Source organism: Leptonychotes weddellii, chromosome 1 (assembly GCF_054177405.1).
Source record: "Leptonychotes weddellii isolate Sample4059 chromosome 1, ASM5417740v2, whole genome shotgun sequence".
Lineage (NCBI taxonomy): Eukaryota > Metazoa > Chordata > Mammalia > Carnivora > Phocidae > Leptonychotes > Leptonychotes weddellii.
Genome location: NC_138369.1, coordinates 4,361,456 through 4,385,649, shown reverse-complemented (window position 1 = coordinate 4,385,649; position 24,194 = coordinate 4,361,456). Strand labels below are relative to the sequence as shown.

At 45.5% G+C, this 24,194-nt stretch overlaps 2 protein-coding genes across 2 annotated transcripts; one reads left to right on the top strand and one right to left on the bottom strand.

Moving 5' to 3' along the window:
- Positions 1–1,340: 1,340 nt before the first annotated feature.
- On the bottom strand, positions 1,341–3,215 carry ACTL9 (actin like 9). Its single transcript, XM_006733839.2, has one exon. The coding sequence runs from the start codon at positions 2,589–2,591 to the stop codon at positions 1,341–1,343; it is 1,251 nt and encodes a 416-aa protein (XP_006733902.1). The 5' UTR covers positions 2,592–3,215.
- Positions 3,216–19,606: 16,391 nt separating this feature from the next.
- On the top strand, positions 19,607–20,919 carry OR2Z1 (olfactory receptor family 2 subfamily Z member 1). The gene is given in 2 exon segments (XM_031022093.2): positions 19,607–20,561; positions 20,563–20,919. Coding segments are annotated over 2 exon segments (939 nt in total). The 5' UTR covers positions 19,607–19,979.
- The last annotated feature ends 3,275 nt before the right edge of the window (positions 20,920–24,194 follow it).

The following is a 24,194-nucleotide window of genomic DNA, read 5'->3' as shown; positions in this document are numbered from 1 at the left end:
CAGCCCTCAGGAATGTCGCTGGCTATTGGTGCCTCAACTAATGGGATGGGGCCCTGGGGGGCTGGTTGTGGGGGTGGGTTTCTGGGGAACCTGAAAACCCTGAGGTAGAATGTCCTGGGTGTCCATCATGGGGCAACCCTAGGAGAGTGTCTTTGGGAAGGGAGTTGGGGGGGTCAGAACACAGGAAAGGGCCTAGGGCATTAGTGGGGTAATCATGGGATGGTCCTGGGACTGGAACCTTCCTAGGAGGATTTGAAGGGCTGAGGAAAGGGGATAGGAGGTGCATTGTAAGGCAGGCCATGTGGGAGACACAGAGCAAGGAGGTGAGCTGAGAGCAGTGAGGCTGACCTGGGGGTCTGGGGATTCAGAACATACTGTTCTTTCTTTGGTGGGGGGTATGGATGGGGAGGTGGGTGTGGGATGGAAGGAATGAATCTTGGAGAACAAATTATGCAGGGAGGGCAGAGTTAAGGGGGAGGGTGGAATTTGGGGGATGGGCTTTGGACACTGGAGGAGCCTTTAGTGGGCCATTGTAGGGGAGACCGTTGAGGATCAGAACATCGGTCTTTGTGGTGGGTATGGAGTTTTGGCCTTTGTGGGGGGATGCTCAGAACATCAGGGTATAGGAGAACTTTGGATAATCAGACGGGGAAACTGCTGAGGGGGTGGATTTGGGGTGCTTGAACTAGGGGTGTCTTGGCAAGTGGCTCTTGGGGGTATTTTTGGGGGATTAGAAACGGGAGAAGATTCTGAGGGTGCACTTAGGGGTTGAAACACTCATGGAAAGGTTCTCGGAGTTGGGGGTTGGAGCACCTGGTGCAGCTTCCTTGGGGAGGAACAGGTCATGGAGATGAGTCAGGGGTCCTTGAGGGACATAGGGAGTGAATTGGGGGCTTAGAGCCTAGAGGAAACTTGGGGGAGGTTTATAGCAAAAGCAATAGATCATTGGGGTGAGATTAGGAGATAAGAATCTGGGGATATCTTTGGGGTGGCCTTGGCAAGCGGTCCCAGCCCGAGAGTGCTTTTGGGGAGGGATCATGGGAGGTGGGTTTGACAGGGTCAGGACAAGGTGGTGTGTTGTGGGTTGATCATGGGGAAGGTGGGTTTCGGTAGTCGGAGCTGGGTGTCTCTGGGGTTGGATCCGTGGGAGGTGAGTTAGGGCAGGGCAGAACCACGATGTCTGGGAGGTAGATCTTGGTGGAGTCGGGACCCAAGGCGAGTCTGGGTGGTGGGTCCAGGAATGGATTGGGCTGGGCCCTGGGGTAAGGCAGGATAGAGCCGGCAGGGTATCGGAAGCTTTACTGCCTCCCCCCACCCCACCCCCACTCCGCCGCCCGGAGTCAGTAGCATTTGCGGTACACGATGTGGGGCCCCTGTTCCTCATACTGCTCCCGCAGGACCCAGCAGGACTGGAAGGCGCGCAACGAGGCCAGGATGGAGCCCCCAATCCACACCGAGAAGTTTCTGGTGGGCTGTGCCGCCACCACCACGTGGGCCTCGGGGGGCAGACTGTGCAGCAGCTCGGCCCGGAAGCGGCCCTCGAACCCCTGAAAGAGCGAGGAGCCCCCGCAGAGCAGCACGTTCTGGGCCACGTCGGCCCGCACCTCCAGGGGCACCTTGTGAAGGCTCTGTTTGGCCATCGTGGGGATGCCCACGGGCTCCAGCCCCGGCATCTCGGGAGGGCTGAACAGCAGCTCTGGGCACTGGAACAGCTCCTTGCCCAAGGTGACCGTCCGCCCGTCGGGCAGCTTCAGGGTCTGCTGGTATTCCTGCTCCGGCCGGGCCTGCTCCTTGAGGAAGTCAGGGGCCACGTGACAGTAGCGGTGCTTGATGTTCTCCACGGTGTCCAGGTCCTGCTGGCCCAGCGTCAAGCCCGAGCCCAGCAGCATCTCTGCCAGGAAGGCGGTCAGGTGTGTGCCCGCCAGGTCCAGGCGCTCCGTGGCGTGGGGCAGGTTGTAGCCCTGAAAGACCGGCACCGTGTAGGTGACCCCGTGGCCGGAGTCCACCACCAGCCCGCTGATCCTCCCGTGAGCGTAGACGGACAGCACCGACTGGGAAGCCACGTACATGGCAGGAGAGCACAGCGACTCGAAGGCCACCTCCACCAGCTTCTCGCGGTTGGTGGTGGGGCTGAAGGGCGGGTCGGAGAACAGCAGCGGCTGGTCCTGAGGGGCCACGCGGAGGTCGTGCTCCAGCAGGTGGCGCCAGATGAGCTCGGCCGCGTCCCAGTCCACCACGATGCCGTTGCGCACAGGCTGCACCAGGGTTAGCTCTGGGCGTGTGCGGGCGGCCTCGCCGATGAAAGTCTCCAGCACCGGCTGCCCACTGGTGGCCGGCTTCTTGGGCTGGCAGCCCACGATGGTGGCCACGGTGTAGGTGGGCCGGGCCTGCCCCGCGAAGCCCACCTTACAAGTGCCCGTGCCCATGTCGATGACCACTGCGCCGGTCTTTGGTGGCAACCTGTCGCCCACCATGCTGGGGGGTTCCTGCCGCAGGGTCTTGTTCACCAGGATTGGGTTGGGGTTCACGCCAGTCCTGGAGGCCTTTGGGGAGGGCTGGGGCTTCGTGCAACTGGACGGGTTTGCATCCATGGCTGCACGTAGCTGGGTAAGCTGCTTGGCGAGGCTGACCGCTTTCCTCTGGGGGTCCGAGGGTATGAGGAGAAAAGGCCGAGGCTGACCAGGGGCAGGCAGAGGCAGGGAGAGGGGCCTGGCCGGTGGTCTATGACATCACCCTGCCTGCTGCCCCTTCAGAAGATTTCACAATGCAGGGGAGGGGATGAGGACGAGCTCCTCCCTGCCCCAGAAAGCTCCCAGAATACTCATCTATTCTGGATTCCCCCAAAGTGGCATATTTGGGGGAGGAGGCTAGAGGGTGCCAGAGGAGAGACCTCTGATCCAGCTCCCTGACCCAGAGCCCAGTAAGACCCAAGAATCCTTCTCTTGGTGCTTCCTTTTGAAGCTCTTTATAGTGTGGTAAGGGAGAGCTAGTCACAGCCCTCCTTAGAATTCAATCTTAAAATTAATTTAAAATATTAACCCTTAGAATATTAATCAGAAGGTGGTCGCCTAGCTGGTGTAGCTTTTCTGGTTTCCTGAAGGAAACAGAAGCCTGCTTAGGGTGGGGGTGAGACTAGGAGAGACACAGACATCCCTCTACTGTTCTGTGACCCTTCTGCTCTGCCTGACACCTGGAACAGTCTCCCTACCCCATTCCCACAGAGCAGGAATTTGCCTCTTCCAATCTCGGCAAGACACCACCTCTTCTTGAAAGCCTTCCCTGATTTCTCTTTCTTCTCTCTACCACATGGTGGTGGTGATGAAGGGGTGTCCACCTTCCTTCTAGGGATTTCTTCGGCTTTCCCTTGGTGGGAGGGGGGCTCTGTGGGATCCAAAAAGGGGCTTTCAGTAAGATAAAAGGGACAGGGCAGAACCAGGGAATTTCCTTCCTTTTTAAGGCTAAATAATATTCCATTGTGTGTCTACACCACATTTTGCCTACCCATTCATCTGTCGAGGGACCCTTGGATTGCTTCCATGTTTTAGCTATTGTGAATAATGCTGCTATGAACCTGGTTGTGCAAATATCTCAAGTCCCTGCTTTCAGTTCTCTTGGGTATATACCCAGAATTGGCATTGCCGGATCATATGGTAATTCTATTTTTTTTAAGTTATTTATTTATTTGAGAGAGAGAGCATGAGCAGGGGGAGGGACAGAGGGAGAAGCAGGCTCCCCGCTGAGCAGGAAGCCCAACTCGGGGCTCGATCCCAGGACTCGGATCGTGACTTGAGCTGAAGGTGGACGCTTAACCGATTGAGCCACACAGGTGCCCCTGGTAATTCTATTTTAAATGGTAATCGTTTTTACAATATACAGGTGTATCAAATCAACACCTACACCTTAAACTCACACAATGTTAAATGTCAATTACATCTCAGTAAAGGTGGGGGTGGGGAAGTTCACGGACTCTTGTAAATAGCTGAGTAAATGAACATTTCCAAAAACATGTATGAGATCGCACACAAAATCGGTTAAAAACTCTGGCCGGGATTAAATCTGGACACAACTGGGAAATGAAGCCTTCTTACCTCCATACTCCTGTGACATATTCAGCACTAGTCCTGGCAATTTCTATCACTACACGCACACACACATTTATTTGTTTTAACTAACAGGTGATAACACCACCAGAAGTGGATTTTGAAGCAACTCTCCCATTCTGTTGTGGAACCTACTGTCCTTAGTTGAGACAATTCCTTCCTCTCAAATGCATCCCCTTTTGGATGATGTGTGTGCAAGAAATGAATTCTGTCCCCATGAAACACCAACTCCTACCCCCTCCCCCAGCCCCTGGCTCCCACCATTTTCTGTCTCTGTGGATGTGACTCTTCTAGGGACCTCCTAGACGTGGAATCCTACCATATGTGTCCTTCTGTGACTGGCTTATTTCACTGAGCATAATGTCCTCAAAGTTCTTCCATGTTGAAGCAGGTGTCAGAATATTTTGAGGGACCATCATGTTCTTTTCCATAGTGGTTGCACATTTTCACATTCCCACTAGCAAGGCAGAGGGTTCCAATTCCTCCACATTCTTAACACTTGTTTTTGCCTTTCCCCCCTTTTTTTCTTTTTAATGATAGCTATTGTAATGAGTGTGAGGTCGTGATAGAGTTTTAAGTATCAGCATGTTAGAAAGACATGTTTGGTTCAGACGGACTGTTACATAAAGAACTGAATAGACGGGGTTCAGAGCCCAGCCTTTGGTATTGCTAGTGATGTAGCTGTGTGCAGAAGGGGAGGCACTTTCCATTATTCCCCCTCATTCAACACATCTGCAAGGATGGTCCCTTGACCTCCTGAAAGAGTATTTTGGTGAATTTAGTCTATAGCCATTTAAGACAAAAATAAACATTTTTTCCCTTTTCAAGAATCATTGTGGCAAGTGAGAGGGATAGTAGTTGATAGTTCGGGATGGGGGTCAGGTAAATTCTCACTGCATCTTTATGGTACTATGTTCATTTTTTTCTGATGGGGGAAATAAAGCCTCAGAGGGGTGAAGTAATTTGCCCAAAGTCACACAGCTGGGATGGCACAAGAGCAGGATTTGAACCCAGATCTCTGAGATACTGCAGTGGCTGAGTGCGGGTCTGGAAAACTGTGAGGTCTAAGATCCATCTGAAACAGTACAGATGGAGGCTGGGACTCTGTTGACCTCAGGTTCCTCTGTTGTTTCTGGCACATAATAGATGCTCCATTCTCGGATACTGCAGCAAACAGGACAGAGAGCATCACTGAGTAGAGGCAGCAAGGAAATAATGTGGTCAAGACCACAGATCTGGAGCCGCCTGCTGGGGTTGGTTAAACCTGGCCCCGCCACCTTTATAGTGAAGCAAACTACTAAATCTCTCTGTGCCTCAGCTTCCCCATTAGCTAGTTAGAGGCAATAATGGTACTGACTTCAAAGGGCAGGTATGTGGATGGACGAGTTATCTGTGAAGAGGTTAAGTCAGTGGCTGGTACATCTTGCTTTGTGAAGGTTTACACAAATTGCAGGTATTGTGTGCTTCAGTCGTGTGTATGAGCAACCAGTACGTGGAAGTATCTGAACAACAGCTCTGCAGTGGAATTAGGGATTTAGATGGGCATTTCTCTTGAAAGGGCATTTTTTTCCAGTCTGCAGATCTTTGCACTGGGCTTATCTGAAACCTGCGTGGGCAGCCCCGCCTTCCACCTGCGTCTGTGGTCCCCAGGAGTTGAGTTGTACAGCTTCCTGCCAAGAGAGGGCGTCCAAGACCACCAGCTTCTTTTTCTTTCTGCTAAGTCCTTGGCTCAGTTGCTCAGGGGTTCACATCCTTGGTTGCAGCTTAGGATCACCAGAGGAACTTAAAAAAGAATCCCCGTGTTCTGGCTGCACCCCAGACTTGAATCAGAAACTCTGCAGATGGAGACCAAGCAGGGGTGATTGTTTAAAGCTCCCAGGAGACCTTAATGTGAAGCAAGTGGAGGTCCATTGGTCTGGGTCTTCAACATTCTCAAATTCTCCTTCCTTCCTTCCTGCCTTCCTTCTCTCTCTCTCTTTCCTTCCTCCCTCCCTCCTTTCCTCCCTCCCTCCTTTCCTTCCTTCCCCTTCTTTCCTTTCTTTCTCTCATTCTCAATTTCTTAATTCCCCCTGATCATCAGAAACGATGGACTGGGAGTCTGGGGTTGTGACACAGTTCTCTGGGATCAGCAGGTTCTCATGCTTAAATGTGTATGAGAGTCTCTAGAAGGGCTTGTTAAAACACAGAGTTCTCGTCTTGCCCAGAGATTCTGATTCAGCAGGTTCAGGGCCCTGCAGAGAATCTGCATTCCTAATGAGCTTCCAGGTGATGCTGATGCTTCTGGTTGGCTGACTTCACTTTGAGGAGCATTGTCTGGAGCCTTGTGGACATCTGGGAGATGAAAGGAAAACTTCTCACAATAAAACTTATATATATATATATATAATGTTATCCAGCCATGAGAAAAAAGGAACTCCCATCATTTGTGCAACGTACATGACACTTGAGAGCATTATGCTACGTGAATAAGTCAGAGAAAGATAAACACTGTGTGATCTCACTTATATGTGGACTCTAGCAAAGCCCAATTTGTAGAAACAGAGAGTAGAATGGTGGTTCCCAGGGGCTGTGGGGTGGGGGAAATGAGATATTGGTCAAAGGGTACAAACTTCTAGTTATGAATAAGTTCTGGGGATCTAATGTACAGTAGTGACTATAGTTGACAATACTGTATATATACTTGAAAGCTACTAGGAGACTAGATCTTCAACTTTTTCACCACAAAAATAGTGATTATGAGATGTGAGACATCTGGTGGTAACTATTTTGCAGTATGTAAGCATATCCATCATTGTACGCCTTGAACTTACACAATGTTGCATATCAGTTATATCTCCATAAAACTGGAAAAAATACAGAATAAAAGACATGACTCATACAGTGCTCCTATTTGTTCTCCAGGGTTTATGGCAAGACTGCTCAGGTAATCAGTGGTCGAATTTCTTTGTTTATTGCCGTGTTATGTTCTACAAAGTTGCCACGAACAGCGACTACTGAACTCTAGTTACAACATTTTCATCAACCATTCAAAACATAACCCTGTGTTATGTGATTCTGTTTAAAAACATGGCTAATTAATACATATTATTGATCTTACTAACACTGAACTCACAGCCAACATCGTTATACCTCACGCCTGAATGAAGCTTGTCCAGCTCACGCATTTTCTCTGCAAGGCACCCCAAAGTCTTCTTGTGCATGAGAACTCTAGGTAGCAGTGCGGCATAATGCTTCTGGCTGATTTAAACAGTGAAACCAGGGGCATAAAGGACAAAAATGTGAAACCCAGTGCACTAAACAGATCATGAAAAGGGCACTTACTTATGCCCAATGCTCTGCACAACAAGAAGGCAGAGCATTGTGGGAACTCAGCTGGGAAGGAGCATGTAGGCAATTTAGATTTTTTGCTGCTCTGTGCATGTCTGAAAATGACCATGAGAGTCCCAGCAGTATTGAGTTTGTGATTACAAATAAATTTAAGTAGGTGAATTCTTAAATACAGACTCTGTGAATAATGGGGATTGGTTGTACATACACACACACAAAATCATATATATGTGTGTGTACACACACACACACACACAGAATCTCAAGTGCCTGTGTGTATTTACCACACAACATAAGCAACAAAAACACAACAAACACACTGGAAGCCTTCTGTGGATCTCCCCCCAGAGAGTATCATGTTGCTGAATTGAGGGTGTTTTTCACATGGGGAAATGCCACTTTTGCCGGGACACGGCACCTCTTTCTGGCTGTGTTGACATCAGCAACTCCATTCATTCTTCAGTCAGCAATGCTCACTCACTTGACCTGCAATGTGACCTGAGCATCGCATTTTAAAAAGCTTGCAGGTGCGGGAGCCTGGGTGACTCAGTTGGTTAAGCGGCTGCCTTCGGCTCAGGTCATGATCCCAGGAGGTCATGATCCCAGGACCCTGGGATTGAGCTCCGCATCGGGCTCCCTGCTCGGCAGGAAGCCTGCTTCTCCCTCCCCCACTCCCCCGGCTTGTGTTCCCTCTCTCTCTATCTCTCTCTCTGTCAAATAAATAAAATAAATCTTAAAAAAAAAAAAAAGCTTGCAGGTGAGTCTGCTGTGTATTCAGTGCTGAGCACCACTGATTACCTGAGCAGTCTTGCCATAAACCCTGGAGAACAAATAGGAATGCTGTATAGATCATGCCTTTTTATTCTATATTTTTGATGCTTTGACATCTTGGGGGCTCCCCTCCCAGGGCTAGCTGATTCCTAGAGATAGCACACACCTCACCTGCCAGTGCACCTTTCATGGGCAAACCAATGAATCCAGAGCCCACACTCCCTACCCCCTCCTCTGTGGGGCTTTCACACTCAGGGCCACTGTTCCCCTCTGCTGATCCCCAGGGCCAGGTTCCAGACAACAATGGATAGCCCCTGTGTCCCAGAGCCCACTGAAGTTATTCAAACTAGCCAGTCCTAAGCCTGTATGCCCTGCATTGTCCACATTTCCCCCTCACTCCCTGTGTCTCCTGCCTGACCCTAGTGCCTCTCTGAGGGGCCCCCAATAGCGTGCCACGACCCTTCCTCTTGGGAATTGTAACAAGCTAGCTTTTCAATGGTCCTGCTCTCCTACCCTGTTGGCCTCACCTGCTCAGATCATAATAAACCTATATCTTAAAACAGACTCCTTTGCTCATCCTTCTGCTTGGAATGCTCAGTGGCGTTTGGATGGCCCTGCCCAGCTCCTCTTGGTTATCCATGCGGTGCTCCCTCCACCATTCCTGTGGTTCATTAAGAGGTGAACATCATTGTTTTCTCATGCTCTCCTGGGACAAATTTGAGATGCAGGGCACCTGACTCCCCTGCAATTAACTTTCTCTGCAGTAGAAAGGAGAAGCCGGAAGAGGCTTTTGATATAATACCTTCCCCTGGAACTGCCAGCCCTTGACAGTTGGTTCATCACTGCTTGGCTGAAGAAGGAGCTGGTGGGCTAAGTGGGGAGTGACACATTCCAGGGAGGTTTATCAGGAGTCACTGTGAGATGGGGAGAGCTATGGGTGTGTCTCTCTGGGTCTGCTCACGGCCCTAGCTCAGTGGACTTCAGAGCAAGGTAGGAAAGGAACCAGCAGGAGTTGTGTCTTTTACCTTTGTCTCATGCAAACTGGATGCATAGCACTATGAAGGGCCAGGGCCCATTTTCCCAGCCTGCGAACCAAATATCTGGATACTTGACACCATCTTTGTGGGTTAAGTCCATGACAGTGTGTGGTTTTTGGTGAGGCAGGCTCTCCAGGTATGATGGAACCAGTTCCACTATCTGTGTGTCCTCACACAGACCTTTATGCAGATGTTGCTGTATCAGCAGGTGAGTTTTGTCCAGGTATGTTGGTGAGAAACAATCTTTTTCTGTTTTGGGGTTTTTTTTGAATCCTAAACCTTCACATTTATGTAAATATCCTCTCAAAACTTTCAAACACATAAAATCTTCTATCAGTTTAATCTTGAAGAAACCCCTTTTGGAGGTTGACCTGCTTCTGGCTGAGCTGGCTGACAGCTGTCATCCTAGGATCCCCCTTCACCATCATTCTAGGGATTCTCTTTCAGGTTGAATCCTCTGTTTCTTCTCCTTAGGTTGATGCCTCATTTAGGTGGGACACATGCTCCCTGAGTGAGTGCAGTGGAGACAGATTGGAAGAAAAACCCATCAGGTCTAAAAAAATGTTATTTTATCTTATACTTACATGGTTATTTGACTAGCTATGGAATTCTAGATCTCAATTAATTTTCCCAGAGCATTTTAAAACATCGCTCCATTGCATTCTAACATTTGATGTTCCTGTTGAAGAGTTCAAGGCCACCCTAGAGGGACACCTTGGTGGCTCAGTTGGTTAAGCATCTGTCTTCGGCTCAGGTTATGATCCCGGAGTCCTGGGACTGAGCCCCGCATCGGGCTCTCTGTTCAGCAGGGAGTCTGCTTCTCCCTCTGCCACTCCCCCTGCTTGTGCTTGCTCTCTCTCTCTCTCTCAAATAAATAAGTAAACTGAGTGTTATATGAAAACGGTGAATTGTGGATCACTACATCAAAAACTAATGATGTATTGTATGGTGGGTGACTAACATAACATAATAAAATTAAATTAAAAAAAATAAAAAAATGATAGAAGTTCAAGGTCATTCTCATTCTTGACTGTTCCAGGAAAGTTGTTTTCTCTCTCTGAGAGTTTATAGGGTACATTCTTTTTTTTATTCTGATGAGCAATTTTCAATCTTGAAATTCACAACTTTCATTCAGGGAAATTTTCTTGCCCCCTATTTCCATACTTATGAAATGCCTATTTTTTAAAAAAGATTTTATTTATTTATTTGTCAGAGAGAGAGAGCATGCACAAGCAGGGGGAGCAGCAGGCAGAGGGAGAAGCAGGCTCCCCACTGAGCAAGGAGCCCAATGTGGGACTCAATCCCAGGATTCTGGGATCATGACCTGAGCCAAAGGCAGACACTTAACCGACGGAGCCACCCAGGCATCACTGAAATGCCTATTGTTTTGATGTTGGGCCATCTGTATTGATTCTCTGATTTATTTACCATTTCTCTACTATTTTTCTCTGTGCCTTTTTGTTGTTTTGTGATATTTTCCTACATTTTATATCTTAATCCTATTGTTTTTCATTTCTCCTATCATTAAAAAATTCTAACATCTTTTCTTTTTTTTTTAAGATTTTTTATTTATTTATTTGACAGCGAGAGAGAGACAGTGAGAGCAGGAACACAAGCAGGGGGAGCGGGAGAGGGAGAAGCAGGTTTCCCGCGGAGCAGGGAGCCTGATGCGGGGCTCGATCCCAGGACCCTGGGATCATGACCCAAGCCAAAGGCAGACGCTTAACGACTGAGCCACCCAGGTGCCCCTAACATCGTTTTGTTCTTTAAAGAAGAAAATCTTTTTCTTGCTTCACAGATACTGTCTTTTTAGTTATACCTCTGAGTTCTAGTCAGTTATAGCTCTAATGTTACCAAGAGTTTCTTTTTTGGTTTCTTCTTCCCTCAGTCTGTTTTCTCCGAAGTGCTTTCATTTTCAGTACGACTGTTGTGGTCTCTGTCTCTTGTATGAGATACTGTTTGGTTAATTGGGTAAAAAGGTGATTGGAAGCTCTGTGGACATGAGTTAGCTTCGTTTATACTTTGGTTTTCTATTTAGGGTAATCTGGCTGGGCTGTTTCCTTGGGATTTTCTTAATGGTAGTTTTTGTTTTGTTTTATTTTGTTGTTGTTTGTGCTTATCTTTTGTTTTGTTTTCTTTTTTTTGGACTGGTTGATTCCCAAAAAAAGACTCTCTCACAGAAGCCAGTCCTTTGGATAGCTACCCCAAATGTTGGATGAATGCTCTAATTCTTTCCCTCCGGAGGAAACCAGGATTTGGGTTTTGTGCCCCACTTGCTCTGTGCTGAGGTGGGTAAAGGTCTGTGACCAGTGAGATCATGCTTTCCAAATCATCACCTTTGTTTTCAGTGGCTCCCAATCTGGAGCACCTTCCCATCAGTGCTCAGACTCAGGCAAGACAGAAACCAGTCCCTCAGGCAGCCCCTCAAGATGTTAGAACTTTGGATTACAGTCCAGTCCTTTCCTTCCCTTCTCAGGGACAAGCCAGGAGCTGGGGGCTTCCTCCTGTTGTGTGGTGCTGTCATGGGGGAGATATGATGGGGAGAAGGTGCCATGTACTTTCCTATTGGCTTTCATGCAGCTGACCTCATGCTCTATTAGGGTGCAAGAGCCCCTCAACTAGTCTCTGGATTTTTCACAAAAGGAATTGATCCATGTGCTGTTGAATCAGTGTGTCCATGTGGGAAAGGAAGTCCGGGGCTTCCCATTCCACCATTTTGTTGATGTTGCGGCTAATCTTCTCTGAGTATAAGGGCCCCGGTCATATTGGATTAGAGCCCACTCTAATGACCTCATTTCAACTTAATTACTCCTTTAAAGACCCTATCTCTAATGACAATCATGTTCTGAGGTCCTGGGGCATTAAAATTTCAACATATGAATTTTAAGGGGATATGATTCAGCCTATAACCATGCTACAACATGGATGGACCTCTAAAACGTTATGCTAAGTAAAATAATTCAGACACAAAATGTCACATATTATATGATTCTGTTGATATGAAATAGGTAAAATTTGTGGGTACAGATAGCAGATTGGTGGTTGCCAGAGTCTGGGGTAATGGGAGTGACTGCTCATGAGCATGGAGTATCCTTGCGAGGACGAAAATGTTTGGGAACTAGATTGAGGTGATGGGTACATGGCACCATGAATGTACTAAATTCCACAGAATTGTACACTTCAAAATGGTTAACTTTAGGTTTATGTGAATTTCATCTCAATAAAAAAATGTGTGTGTGTTTATGTGCATAAAAAGAGATAAAGCAGGGTGGCTAAAGAATAACAATTGGTGAAGGGTATATGGATGTTCCACTTTTCTGTAGGTTTAAAATTTTTTGAGTAAAAAGTTAGAAAAACTGAGAAAAGACTTGCTGTTTTATTATTAGTTTCTAGGGATTTCCATAATTTTAGCCTTTTGTCCTCCAAAGACAAGAAGTGATGATGCCTTGTCAGCAAAAAAGGGCAAATTAAGTCAATTCAAAAAACAACTAAAAGTCAGTTGATTCAAGAGAAATACAGGTATATTCTGCAGACTATCTATCAGACCACCTGGTTAATCTTTTCCCAGCAGAATGCAAAGTCTCTTGGTGTTAATGCCCCAACTTCATAAAATGTATGTATCTCTCAGTATAATGTTTTCTGGCTCATGTTTACACAGGGGAAGTTTATATTTCCATCAAGTGAAATACAGGGTTTTAAAGAAAACAACGTATAGAGAAAGGAGTGATAACCAAGGAGAGTGTGCATCTCATGTATTGCCAGTGCCAAGAGAGGTTATCATAACAGCTTACTCAATGTGAGTCATTCTCTGCTGTTGTGTGCTTGTGCTGAACTTGCTTCCCCAGCACTTTCTACATTTTGGCAAAAGCAAAGGTCAATGTTCTACTGTGAGTCTTCAAAGAGTTGCGGGAGTGAAAGAAATCTTGGAAAAGGGAGCGATAGAGAAATATGACTTCACACTAAACAACTGTAAACAAATATGTTCATTTTGCATAAGCTTTTTACTGGTTTTAGCTACAGTTTAGGAAATTGGTTGAAAGTTTGGGGTTGATGTAAAATACAACTTTTCCCATTTAAAATAATGGTAAATAGAGTCCCAGTCGACAGTTTTATGTTCATCTCATTTTCAGGAATGGATAACTAATGCTAAATAGGAGATACCTGTTAAAATAAGATGGCACACGAGATGGGAAAAAATAAGAAGGTGGTATGCAAAGGATTAATATTTGAGGCACACGTCTAGAGTAATAACAATTTCTTTGCCATCTTTTTCTCTTCCCCTGTTCTTTAGAACAACATGGCCCAGCCATAAATAACTTTAAGCATGGCTTGTTCCATCCATCCATCCATCCCTCCATCCCTCCATCCCTCCATCCATCCCTCTATCCATCCATCCATCCATCCATCCATCCATCCATCCCTCCATCCTTGATGCAGTTCAACATGCTAGATGTTGAGGATTCAAGACCCACTCCCTACTATTCCATATCTTGATTTCTTTTTCCCAACTCCTGTCTGCTCCAGCCCTTCCTGTTCAATAAACATCCATGTGTCCATGTGCTTTAGGTACCAGTGACACAGAAATGAATAATAGCCTTGCTGTCAAGGAGCCTTGCTGTCAAGGAACTCATGGCCTACGTCAGTGTTACTCAAAGTGTAGTCCATGAACTGGTATTGGCCTTTGAGGAGAAAAGGACCTTGAAACAGACTATAACAATATTGCTAAGCTTTAGTTCAACTGACATGCTGTCCAGAGCAAGACTTTCTCAACTAAGGAAGCAGTGTGTTGAATAACTTTCTGACACAAGCTTCTTATCTCCAAGCACACTGTCACAACTGCTTTGAGTACTGGTCTAGAATCTGCTTGGAAAGATGTCATGGTGAATGTCAAATCCAGTTTGTAAGGTCTAGCTGTATGGTGTGCTGAGCTGAGAAGCCCCACCCAAGCTCAAAAGTAGAAAGCCATGAGACCAGTTACTAATGTCTGCCATGGGCTTGGGAGTAGAGTGTGGTGGCATGGCACAAGGAATTTGCTGGTGGTTACCTACTATATATCAAGTCCTTAACATATGTCATTATTCCTGCTTCCATTCCACTTCCACCTGGTTGTCACCTGTCTGACTCAGCTTTGGTTTCAGCAACGCTCTTGGTAATTCACTCAGCCTTGGGAGGCTTGCCTGTGACTTCCTGCCATGGGCACCTGCTTAGGGTAGACTGGCTCTCTGGTCTCTGCCCTTCCCCCTGACTCCGGCTGTGAACATATAATATGCTCACAGGCACTAGACCATCTACCTTTGGACCATTGCATCTCCCAAGTTTTGGAAGCCCCTAAAGAATGGAGTCTAGAGGAAGAAATATCACAACCCAGGGAAGCTGCCTCCTAGCTGTTTTACCACCATTCCTGCCTCATTATTTAACTCAGAAGAAATCTCCTGGACATTTTTTTTTTTTTGGAGCAAGGGATCCATTTGCAGCAATGGATTCCCTCATCTTCTCCTCCTAATTAGATCCAAACAAAAAGACTTGGACATCTCTCACATTCATTTATCCACATTAGAGCTGCTCATCCTTCCTGTAGTTGAGAGATGAGTAAATGTTTTTCCACAACCTCCAGGGACAAAATATCAGGGGCCCTAGGCTCCCACTGCAACTAATTTTCTCCCTTGCTGAAAGGGAGATGCAGAGGGGTTTCTTGTGCAACAGGTCTCCCTGGAGCCCCCATCCCCAGATGATGACATCTATCCCTGCAAAAATAGAGGCAGCACTGGTTAAACCCTTGATGCTGGAATCCAGGGAGGTTTTTATCAGGGACTCTTCTTGAATGAGGGATGTTGAGAAAGCTCCTTCACTCTACCCACAGACCCTGGTGAGTGCAGGCAAGAACTTGGAACCCAGGCTTGTGGGGATATTGGGGGTCCAGGCATGATGTAGAGATTAGACATTAGTGGCAGGATGGATCTGAGCAACTGGTGATATCGTTTCCCATAGACAAGCTAGGTTGACAGGTATTGAGTGGAAGGATGAATTCTTGTCCACTTCTTTTGACATTTGCCCACCTCCAGGCAGTTGTCTTTTTTTTACTGAATGCTTATTCTTTCCTTGTCTGTCTTCACTGTTGTGAACCCAAGATGGCCAGGTCTCTAGACAGCAGAAGGTCATCCATGTTGATGTTCAATCCGTATTGAAGGTCATCTCATGTTGACCTTCCATAAAAGCATTTGGAAGCAGCCACACATGGGCCCCTGACCTTGATCAAGGGGCTGGTACCAGAACAACCCATCTGGCAGGGGTTGGGGGCACCTTCAGCTTCCCTCCTGAGGACCAGCCATCCACAACAGTGATCCCCCAGAGGAGTTCTCAGTTCTGACCTCCTGGACACAGGAGCTAAGCACTGACTACAAGAAAGAGGCAGCATCCAGGGATGTACTGTTTCCAAATCCTAGCCTGTCCTCTCAGTAGCTGTGCGAGTTTAGGTAAGTCACATACCCTTCCTTAGCCCATTTGTCAGTAACATTAGTTCCAACCAAAATATTGCTTCCCTTACAGAATGTATTCACTCAGCAACTATTTATTGAGCAAGCTCTGCTGTGGATCCTTGAGCTGGTGTGATTGGAGGTGAGTATTAAACAATATAAATGATAATGTCCTGCAAACTGTCATTTGATTAGGCAGGTAACCAAGGGCCCAGATCACACCTGGTCATGATGGAGAAATATGAAAGTTGTATGGGGAACAGGAAGTGAACATTGCTGGTGTCTTTTCCCTGGTCACTTTGCATCAACAAAGGGATGCCCAGCCCCAAGTTTGGCATTACTGAGGATAATGGGAAAGAAAGTGGTAAAATTGCATGTTGGAAACTTGCCAAAGGTGCTTCTCTTCAACCCAGAAGAAAAGTACTGATTTAGGAGTCACAGATGATTTAGCCCAGGTTTGAGTGAGTTGTGGCTACCTCTGCCTGGCTCTGCCTGTCTAACTTGCAGGTTGGGGAGGTTGGATGGATGGCAATCCTTTTCCAAAAGAGGTCTTGATGGTTGAGAGTTTGTCAAAAGCTCAGGACACAAGGGGATCACAACCAGACTCTCCAGCCACTGAGGAACTGCTGGCTAGAGATCCCCAAAACCCGGGCATTTGTATAACAGGGGGAACACTTGGGCACCCCAGAAGGAAAGGCAAATTTGGGGGCATATAGGACTGAGTATGTGAACATCTGCAACAAATCCTGAAATGTCTATTACAGTGTTTGGGGAAGTGTGTGGAATGTCAAGGGAAAAACAGACACTTTGGAATCAGATTCCTATTCTGTTCAAATTTTGGCTGTTACTTCTTTGCTGGGTGGTGCTGGGCAAGTCACTACACTTCTCTGAACCTGTCTATGTCTTCTCATCCAAAAAATACAGATAAATAATGCCTACCCATAGATTTTTTTTATTGTGATAAAATATACAGAACAAAATTTACAATTTTGACCACTTTTAAGTGTACTGTTCATGGTATTAAGTATATTCACATTGTTGTGCATCCATCTCTACCATCTGTCTCCAGGACTTGAAGATTATAGTGTTAAACATGTAAAACAGTTAGCCAGATGCCATCTACAATTGATGTCAGCTTCTTCAGGGTGGTGATGTGTGAGTGGACAGAGAAAGACCAGGTTCTTTTGGACACTTATATAGCTCTTGACAGGAGCCTGTGGTAAAACCTATTTCACTGGTGGGGATACTTGGTGTTTGGGGGAATTGATTGTCTATAAGATGGCAGGAAATTGCAAGAATTATTTTTTTTCCTGTATGGAGACATGGAAATGGTAAGGTACTCCCAGGATTTATGCTGGGTCTGAGCTCAAACCAATTTAAGAATAAACATCTGGAAGAGGAATTGTGTAAAGCCTGTGCAGGTCACAGTTGCCCTGTAAACCAGAGGTTCTCAACTGTGGGTGATTCCACCTTACTAGGCACATCTGGCCACATGTGGAACCAGTTTTGGTTTCCATGACGAGGGGCGGTTGTTGGGGGCTGCTGCTGGCATCTAGTGGACTGAAGCCGGGGATGTTGCTAAACTTCATACAATGCAAAGGACATTTTCCCATGACAAAAATTTATCTGTCCTCAAATAAGGCCACAGTGGAAAAACCCTGTTGTAAGGCAATGGATCTGGGGATGAATGGGGTTTTGAAGACTCTGCTAAGGGATCTTAGAGGCCAGAAAAAGGGCAGGTGGGTTTTAACACAGTATGGACGAGGGCATCACAGAGCAACACTAAAGAAGATGACAGAGCTGGACAGGGTCAGGCTTGACCATGGAAGAGGCCACAATGTTGAATAATAATAACAATACTACTACTACTACTACTACTACTAAATACTGATGAGAGTGTTTTATGTGCCTGGCACTGTGCTAAGTACCAGAGATCAGCCAGTGATCTCTAATGCTTTTCCTATCTAGAGAATTAGTAATAATTCTATAACAATTATATAATTTATAGATATTGTGCATAATTATATGAATTGTATTTATTATATATAATAATTTACAATTTATTGAGCACTTGCTACATGTCAGCTCTTAACAATCATCCTTTTTAAAAAAAATTTTTATTTGTTTATTTGAGAGAGAGGGTGAGCGTGAGCGGGAGGAGGGAGAGAATCTCAACCAGACCCTGTGCTGAGTGTGAAGCCCAATGCCAGGCTCCATCCCAGGACCCTGAGATCATGACCTGAGCTGAAACTAAGAGATGGATGCTCATCTGACTGAGCCACCCAGGTGCCCCAACATTCATCCTTTTATTTAATTTTCACAATTATGCCTTGACACATATTTCTGCCACCCACTTTATGGATGAAGAAACTGAGGTTAAGTAGCTACACAATGTCATGCTGCTACAAAGTAGTTGAGCTGGGATCCAAGCTCATTTTAATCTGACCTCTGGGTACACTCTCCTAATCACAAATTGCATGTGCTCCATTTCTTTGGCCTGGAACAACTTTCCTTCTTCTGGCTGCCTGCAAAACTCCTACCTGATCTTCAAAACCCAGCTCCAATGCTTCCTCCTCTCTGAAGCCCTCTCTGACCCCACCCCATTCCCTGGGTACTTACAGCATTGTGCATGTGTCTCTATTATATTGCTGATTAGATTATTCTGAAATGATCTGATCAATGCTGCTTTCCCTCTCAAACTCTAACTTCTATAGCCACAGGACTATTATCTTACTTCCTAATACCATTGACTGACTTTAAAGAAAATGTTGCCAATGAGGCAGACTATTTCATTCTTGGTTGGATTTCACTGTTAGAGAGTTCTTCGTTAGGGTGAACCACCCAGATGGCCTCACTAACATTCACTTTCCAGGAGCATGAAGCAGTTGGTTCTGGTGCATCCCTCTCACAGTAGCTCTTCAGATACTGAGGGCATGGGTCATCTGTCCCAAGAGGCTTCTCTGACTATGCCCAGTGGTATTTCCAGCCATTTCCTACAGAACATCTTATTCACTTCCCTCTGTCACAAAGATCTTGTCCATTTATCTCCTCACTTGTCATCAATATCCTGATGGAGAATGTGGGGTACGGGGAGTGGGGAACTTGCCTAGGGTGATTCACCTCTGAATGTCTTATGCCCAGACCAGCTTGTGACTAATGTTATTGAATGCATGGGTGAATGGTAGGTTGGGAGCTAGGATGTGATAGGAAAATCAGGATGGTGGATAATTAACAACCCTAAAGGCCTTCGGCAGCTTTAGGACAAAGAGCTCCAGTGAGGCCTTCAGTAGAATCCACTTGCCCTTAAATGGCCAGTCTTGTTGCTTTTCTAATTATCTGCAGTTGAGAACAGACATTCTTTTAGTCTTGCATTGTCCACTGTTGGGAGTTGTGGATGGTGCATGGTATTCCAGGGCAAGCTGGATTTTCCTGGGGGCTTAGAGGTTGCCAAGAGAATTAAGTATTCCCAAATTTAAATGTGTAGCTCCCTCTGGCCCATGGTCATCTTTCTTGGCCAACTCATTCATCCAGGCAATATTTATTACAGGCAATCTTCTAGGCCTGGTACCTTACTTGAAATTGAGTCTGACCGCTCACAAGTTCACTCTTCATCCAATGCAACAAAGTCACCAATAATTGCTGAGTTCACTGACAACTGTCCTCCCCCACCCAACCCCAGGCCATTTCATCCCCAACCTGCTGTCACCCATAGCCACCCTCTATGGCTCACACTCCCTAGATTCATATCCTCAATGTGACCGTGTGTAGGCTCATAATTAATTTCTCTTTCCTTCAGATTCTCATCCAGGCACTTGGACCTAGGCCTTTCTCTGTTTTCTTCCTTGATTTATTGCTTCATCTTCATCATCCTCTATTTTACCTCCCTGCCTTTTTGGACTCTCACCTCTGCTTTGGACCCAGGACCATTAGGAGGAGTGGTATTCAAATATTCTACTGGAGCTAAGTTACTGTCTTTGACTGGGACTTCAGTGTTTGGACCTCAAGAGTCAGTGGGTAGCTCTTCACTGGGGTGTGGCCAAGTATCTCGTTCAGAGATGCAAGCTGCTGCTCTCCCTTCCCATGCCTATGACAGACATCACTAATTGATCATGGCATTTCCAACTGCTGATTCTAGCTGTGACCTCATAATACTTCTCCAGGCAGCCACTACCAAGTGATGGCAATTGGCACGTGGGTCGAAACTCAGTTGCAGTTTGTCTTTTTCCTTGCATTTGGTCTCTTTCCTGCAGCAAAAGTACATTGTGTAAAACATGGGGGATGTGAATCAATCAGTGACCTCTGACTTCATTCTGGTGGGCCTCTTCAGTCACTCAGGGTCACGTCAGCTACTCTTCTCCTTGGTGGCTGCCATGTTTGCCATGGGCCTCCTGGGCAACACCATTCTGCTTGTCCTGATCTGCCTGGACTCCAGGCTCCACACATCCATGTACTTTCTGCTCAGCCAGCTCTCTCTGTTTGATGTTGGTTTCCCCCTGGTCACCATCCCCAAGATGGCATCCCACTTCCTGCAGGGAGAAGGTTCCATCTCCTTCGGGGGTTGTGCAGCTCAAATATTCTTCCTGATCCTGATGGGCGTGGCTGAGGGCATCCTGTTGACCCTCATGTCCTATGACTGCTATGTTGCTGTGTGTCACCCTTTGCAGTATCCTGTGCTCATGAGGCGCCAGGTGTGCCTGCTCATGGTGGGGTCCTCCTGGCTGGCAGGTGTGCTCAACGCCTCCATCCAGACCTCCATCACTCTGCACTTTCCCTACTGTGCCTCCCGCATCGTGGACCACTTCTGCGAGGTGCCAGCCCTGCTGAAGCTGTCCTGTGCAGACACCTCAGCCTACAGAGTTGGTGCTGTCCACCTTGGGGGTGCTGATCCTTGTGCTTCCCCTTTCCCTCATTGCCATCTCCTATGGCCACGTTTTGGGGGCTGTTATACACATGCACTCAGAGGAGGCCCGAAACAAGGCCTTCACCACCTGTTCCTCACACATCACAGTGGTGGGACTCTTTTATGGTGTAGCTGTGTTCATATACATGGTGCCGGGTGCTTACCATAGCCCACCCCAGGACAACGTGGTCTCCCTATTCTACAGCCTTGTCACCCCTACTCTCAACCCCCTTATCTACAGTCTGAGGAATCGGGAGGTGCAGATGGCTTTGGCCAAAGTGCTCAGCACAGCTGGGCTCAGGCCAAAGTGATGACCACAGAGGGGGTTGCTGGCGTGATCCTAGTGGTCCTTCATTCCCTCCATTTCCCCAAAGCACCAATTTGTGGTGCAGCTATTAAGGCCTTATATTCAAGGCTAAGTGTCTGTCCAGCTTCTTCAGATCCCTTGACTAGTTGGGTTAGTGTTTTCTCCCATGGACTTGGGGAAAGCAAGGGTAGCAGTCCCTGTCACTTTTAGTATATTTTTCCCTATTCTTTAGTACTATTTACATGAATGGAAGGCCCTGCTTTGTAAAGTTAAAATCTTGTTGAATTGATAATTATGCTAGTAATAATGAGCACTTGTTGACCATTTTACCTGCTAAGTGAATGTTATTTTGTCCTCACCACAGCTTTGGAGATGTAGGGACTATTATGATGTTTATGTATAAGAAATAAACAAGACTCAAAAAGGAAAATAACTTATGAATGGTCACACTTCCAGAAAGTGGTAGAGCTGGGGCTTGAACCCATGGTACTCTGAGGCCAAAGACAGCCCCCAAACCACTGTGCTGTTTGACTACTAAGCAGTGACCTCCTCACTGTTGTGGGTTTAGTGTGTGTGTGGATGTGTGCTGGGATAGTAGTTGGCCCAGACAATGTCTGGAAAACTACCAGATTCTTGAAAATATGGGTTACTGCTTTGAATGACGATGGGGGTAAAATTGAACAGTATTTATAAAATATTTGTTATCTTTGAGTTTTATTAAGATGCCCACTGTTGACCAGGGTCTGGCAATTTTGTTAATAAGCACTTAATATTTTGGGGGGAGTGGTGCTTATTTTAATTTCCTATCCAGCCATGAGGCAAGATTCAACTTAACACATCTTTTAACAGCTTTTTTAAGGTAAAATTGACATTCAACAAACAGTACATATTTGAAGTATAAAATTTGATGAGTTTTAGCTTATGTCTATGTCTCTACAACAATAACCAATCCTAAGACAGTGAAAGTACACATCACTCCCAAAAGTTTCCTTCTGCTTGTTTGTCACTCCTTCATCCCATCCTCTTCAAGGAGTCACCAATCCATTTTCTATTACCATAGATTAGTTGCATTTTCTAGAGTTTTATACAAATGGAAGTGCAGAGTATATACTGTTTTTGTACAACTTCTTTCACTCAGCAATATTATTTTGAGATTCATTCTTGTTGCAGGTACTTAGGGCTTATTCTCTTTAATCAAGTAGTATTCTACTGCATGGATACATCATACTATCTCTTAAATATATTTTCTCTTTTGTTGATACAGCTTTTAAAGCTTTCTTTTGACTAGTATTAGTATGGCATATTTTATTCCATAATTTTACCTGTTTATATATTTATATTTAAAGTACATTTAGGGCGCCTGGGTGGCTCAGTTGGTTGGGCGACTGCCTTCGGCTCAGGTCATGATCCTGGAGTCCCTGGATCGAGTCCCACCTCGGGCTCCCTGCTCGGCGAGGAGCCTGCTTCTCCCTCTGACCCTGTCCCCTCTCATGTACTCTCTCTCATTCTCACTCTCTCAAATGAATAAATAAATTAAAAAAAAAATAAAATAAAGTACATTTATTGTAGGCAGTAGCACATAACTGGGTCTTGCTTTTTATCCAATCTGACAATCTGACTTTTTTATTCAAGTAAAACTCATGTAATATAAAAGTAGCCACTTTAAAGTGGTGTTTAATACATTCACAATATTGCAAAACCATTGCCTCTATATATTTCCAAAACATTTTCATCATCTCAAAAGGTATATACCTTTGAGTATATACCATACTATATGGTATATACCCATTACTTTGATGGGTATATACCATACCCATTAAGTAGTTACTCCCCATTTTCCATTTCCCCTACACTCTGGCAAGCACTAATCTCCTTTCTGTCTCTATGCATTTACCTATTTGAAATATTTCATATAAATGAAATCATGCATTATATAACCTTTTGTGTCTAATTTCTTTTACTTGGTACAATGTTTTCAAGATTCATCCATGTTGTAGAATGTATTAGCACTTTATTTTTATGGCTGAATAATATTTCACTGTATGGATGTACTAGATTTGGTTTATCCATCCACCCATTGATAGATACTTGGGCTGCTTCCACCTTTGGCAGTGTGAATAGTGCTGCTATGAACATTCATGTACGTACTTTTGTTTAAATATCTGTTTTTAATGCTTTTTGGGAGATACTTAGGAGCTGAATTGCTGGGTTATATGGTACTTTTGTGTTTAACTTTTTGATGAACCACCAAACTACTTTTCACAGTGGTTGCACCATTGTAAGATTTCCACAAGGATTCCAATTTATTTACATCCTAGCCAACACTTATTTTCCATTTTTAAAATTATAGCCATCCTAGTGGATATGAAATGTATCTCATTGTGGTTTAAATTTGCATTTCCTTAATGACTAATGATGCTGAATATTTTTCATGTGCTCTATCTCTCTCTCACACACACAGACACACACTGGGATAGTGGTTGAGTTGTAAGAGTTCTTTATATATTCTGATATTAGACCCTTATCAAATATATACTTTACAAATAGCTTCTTCCATTTTACAGGTTGTCTTTTCACACTCTTTTTTTAAATTTTATTTTATTATGTTATGTTAGTCACCATATAATACATCATTAGTTTTTGATGTAGTGATCCATGATTCATTGTTTTTGTATAACACCGGTGTTCCACGCAGTACGTGCCCTCCTTAATACCCATCACCGGGCTAACCAATCCCCCCACCACCCTCCCCTCTAAAACCTTCAGTTTGTTTCTCAGAGTCCATAGTCTCTCATGGTTCATCTCTCCCTCTGATTTCCACCCCTTCATTTTTCCCTTCCTTCTCCTAATGTCCTCCATGCTATTCCTTATGTTCCACAAATAAGTGAAACCATATGATAATTGACTTCCTCTGCTTGACTGATTTTACTTAGCACAATCTCCTCCAGTCCGATCCACGTTGATGTAAAAGTTGGGTATTCATCCTTTCTGATGGCTGAGTAATATTCCATTGTATATATGGACCACATCTTCTTTATCCATTCATCTGTTGAAGGGCATCTCGGCTCTTTCCACAGCTTGGCTATTGTGGACATTGCTGCTAGGAACATTGGGATGCATATGGCCCTTCTTTTCACTACATCTGTGTCTTTAGGGTAAATACCCAGGAGTGAATTGCTGGGTCATAAGGTGGCTCTATTTTTAATTTTCTGAGGCATCTCCACACTGTTTTCCAAAGTGGCTGTACCAATTGCATTCCCACCAACAGTGTAAGAGGGT

Excerpts from the sequence above, each read along its gene's own strand:
- ACTL9 (XM_006733839.2), bottom strand. The coding sequence starts at position 2,591 with ATGGATGCAAACCCGTCCAGTTGCACGAAGCCCCAGCCCTCCCCAAAG.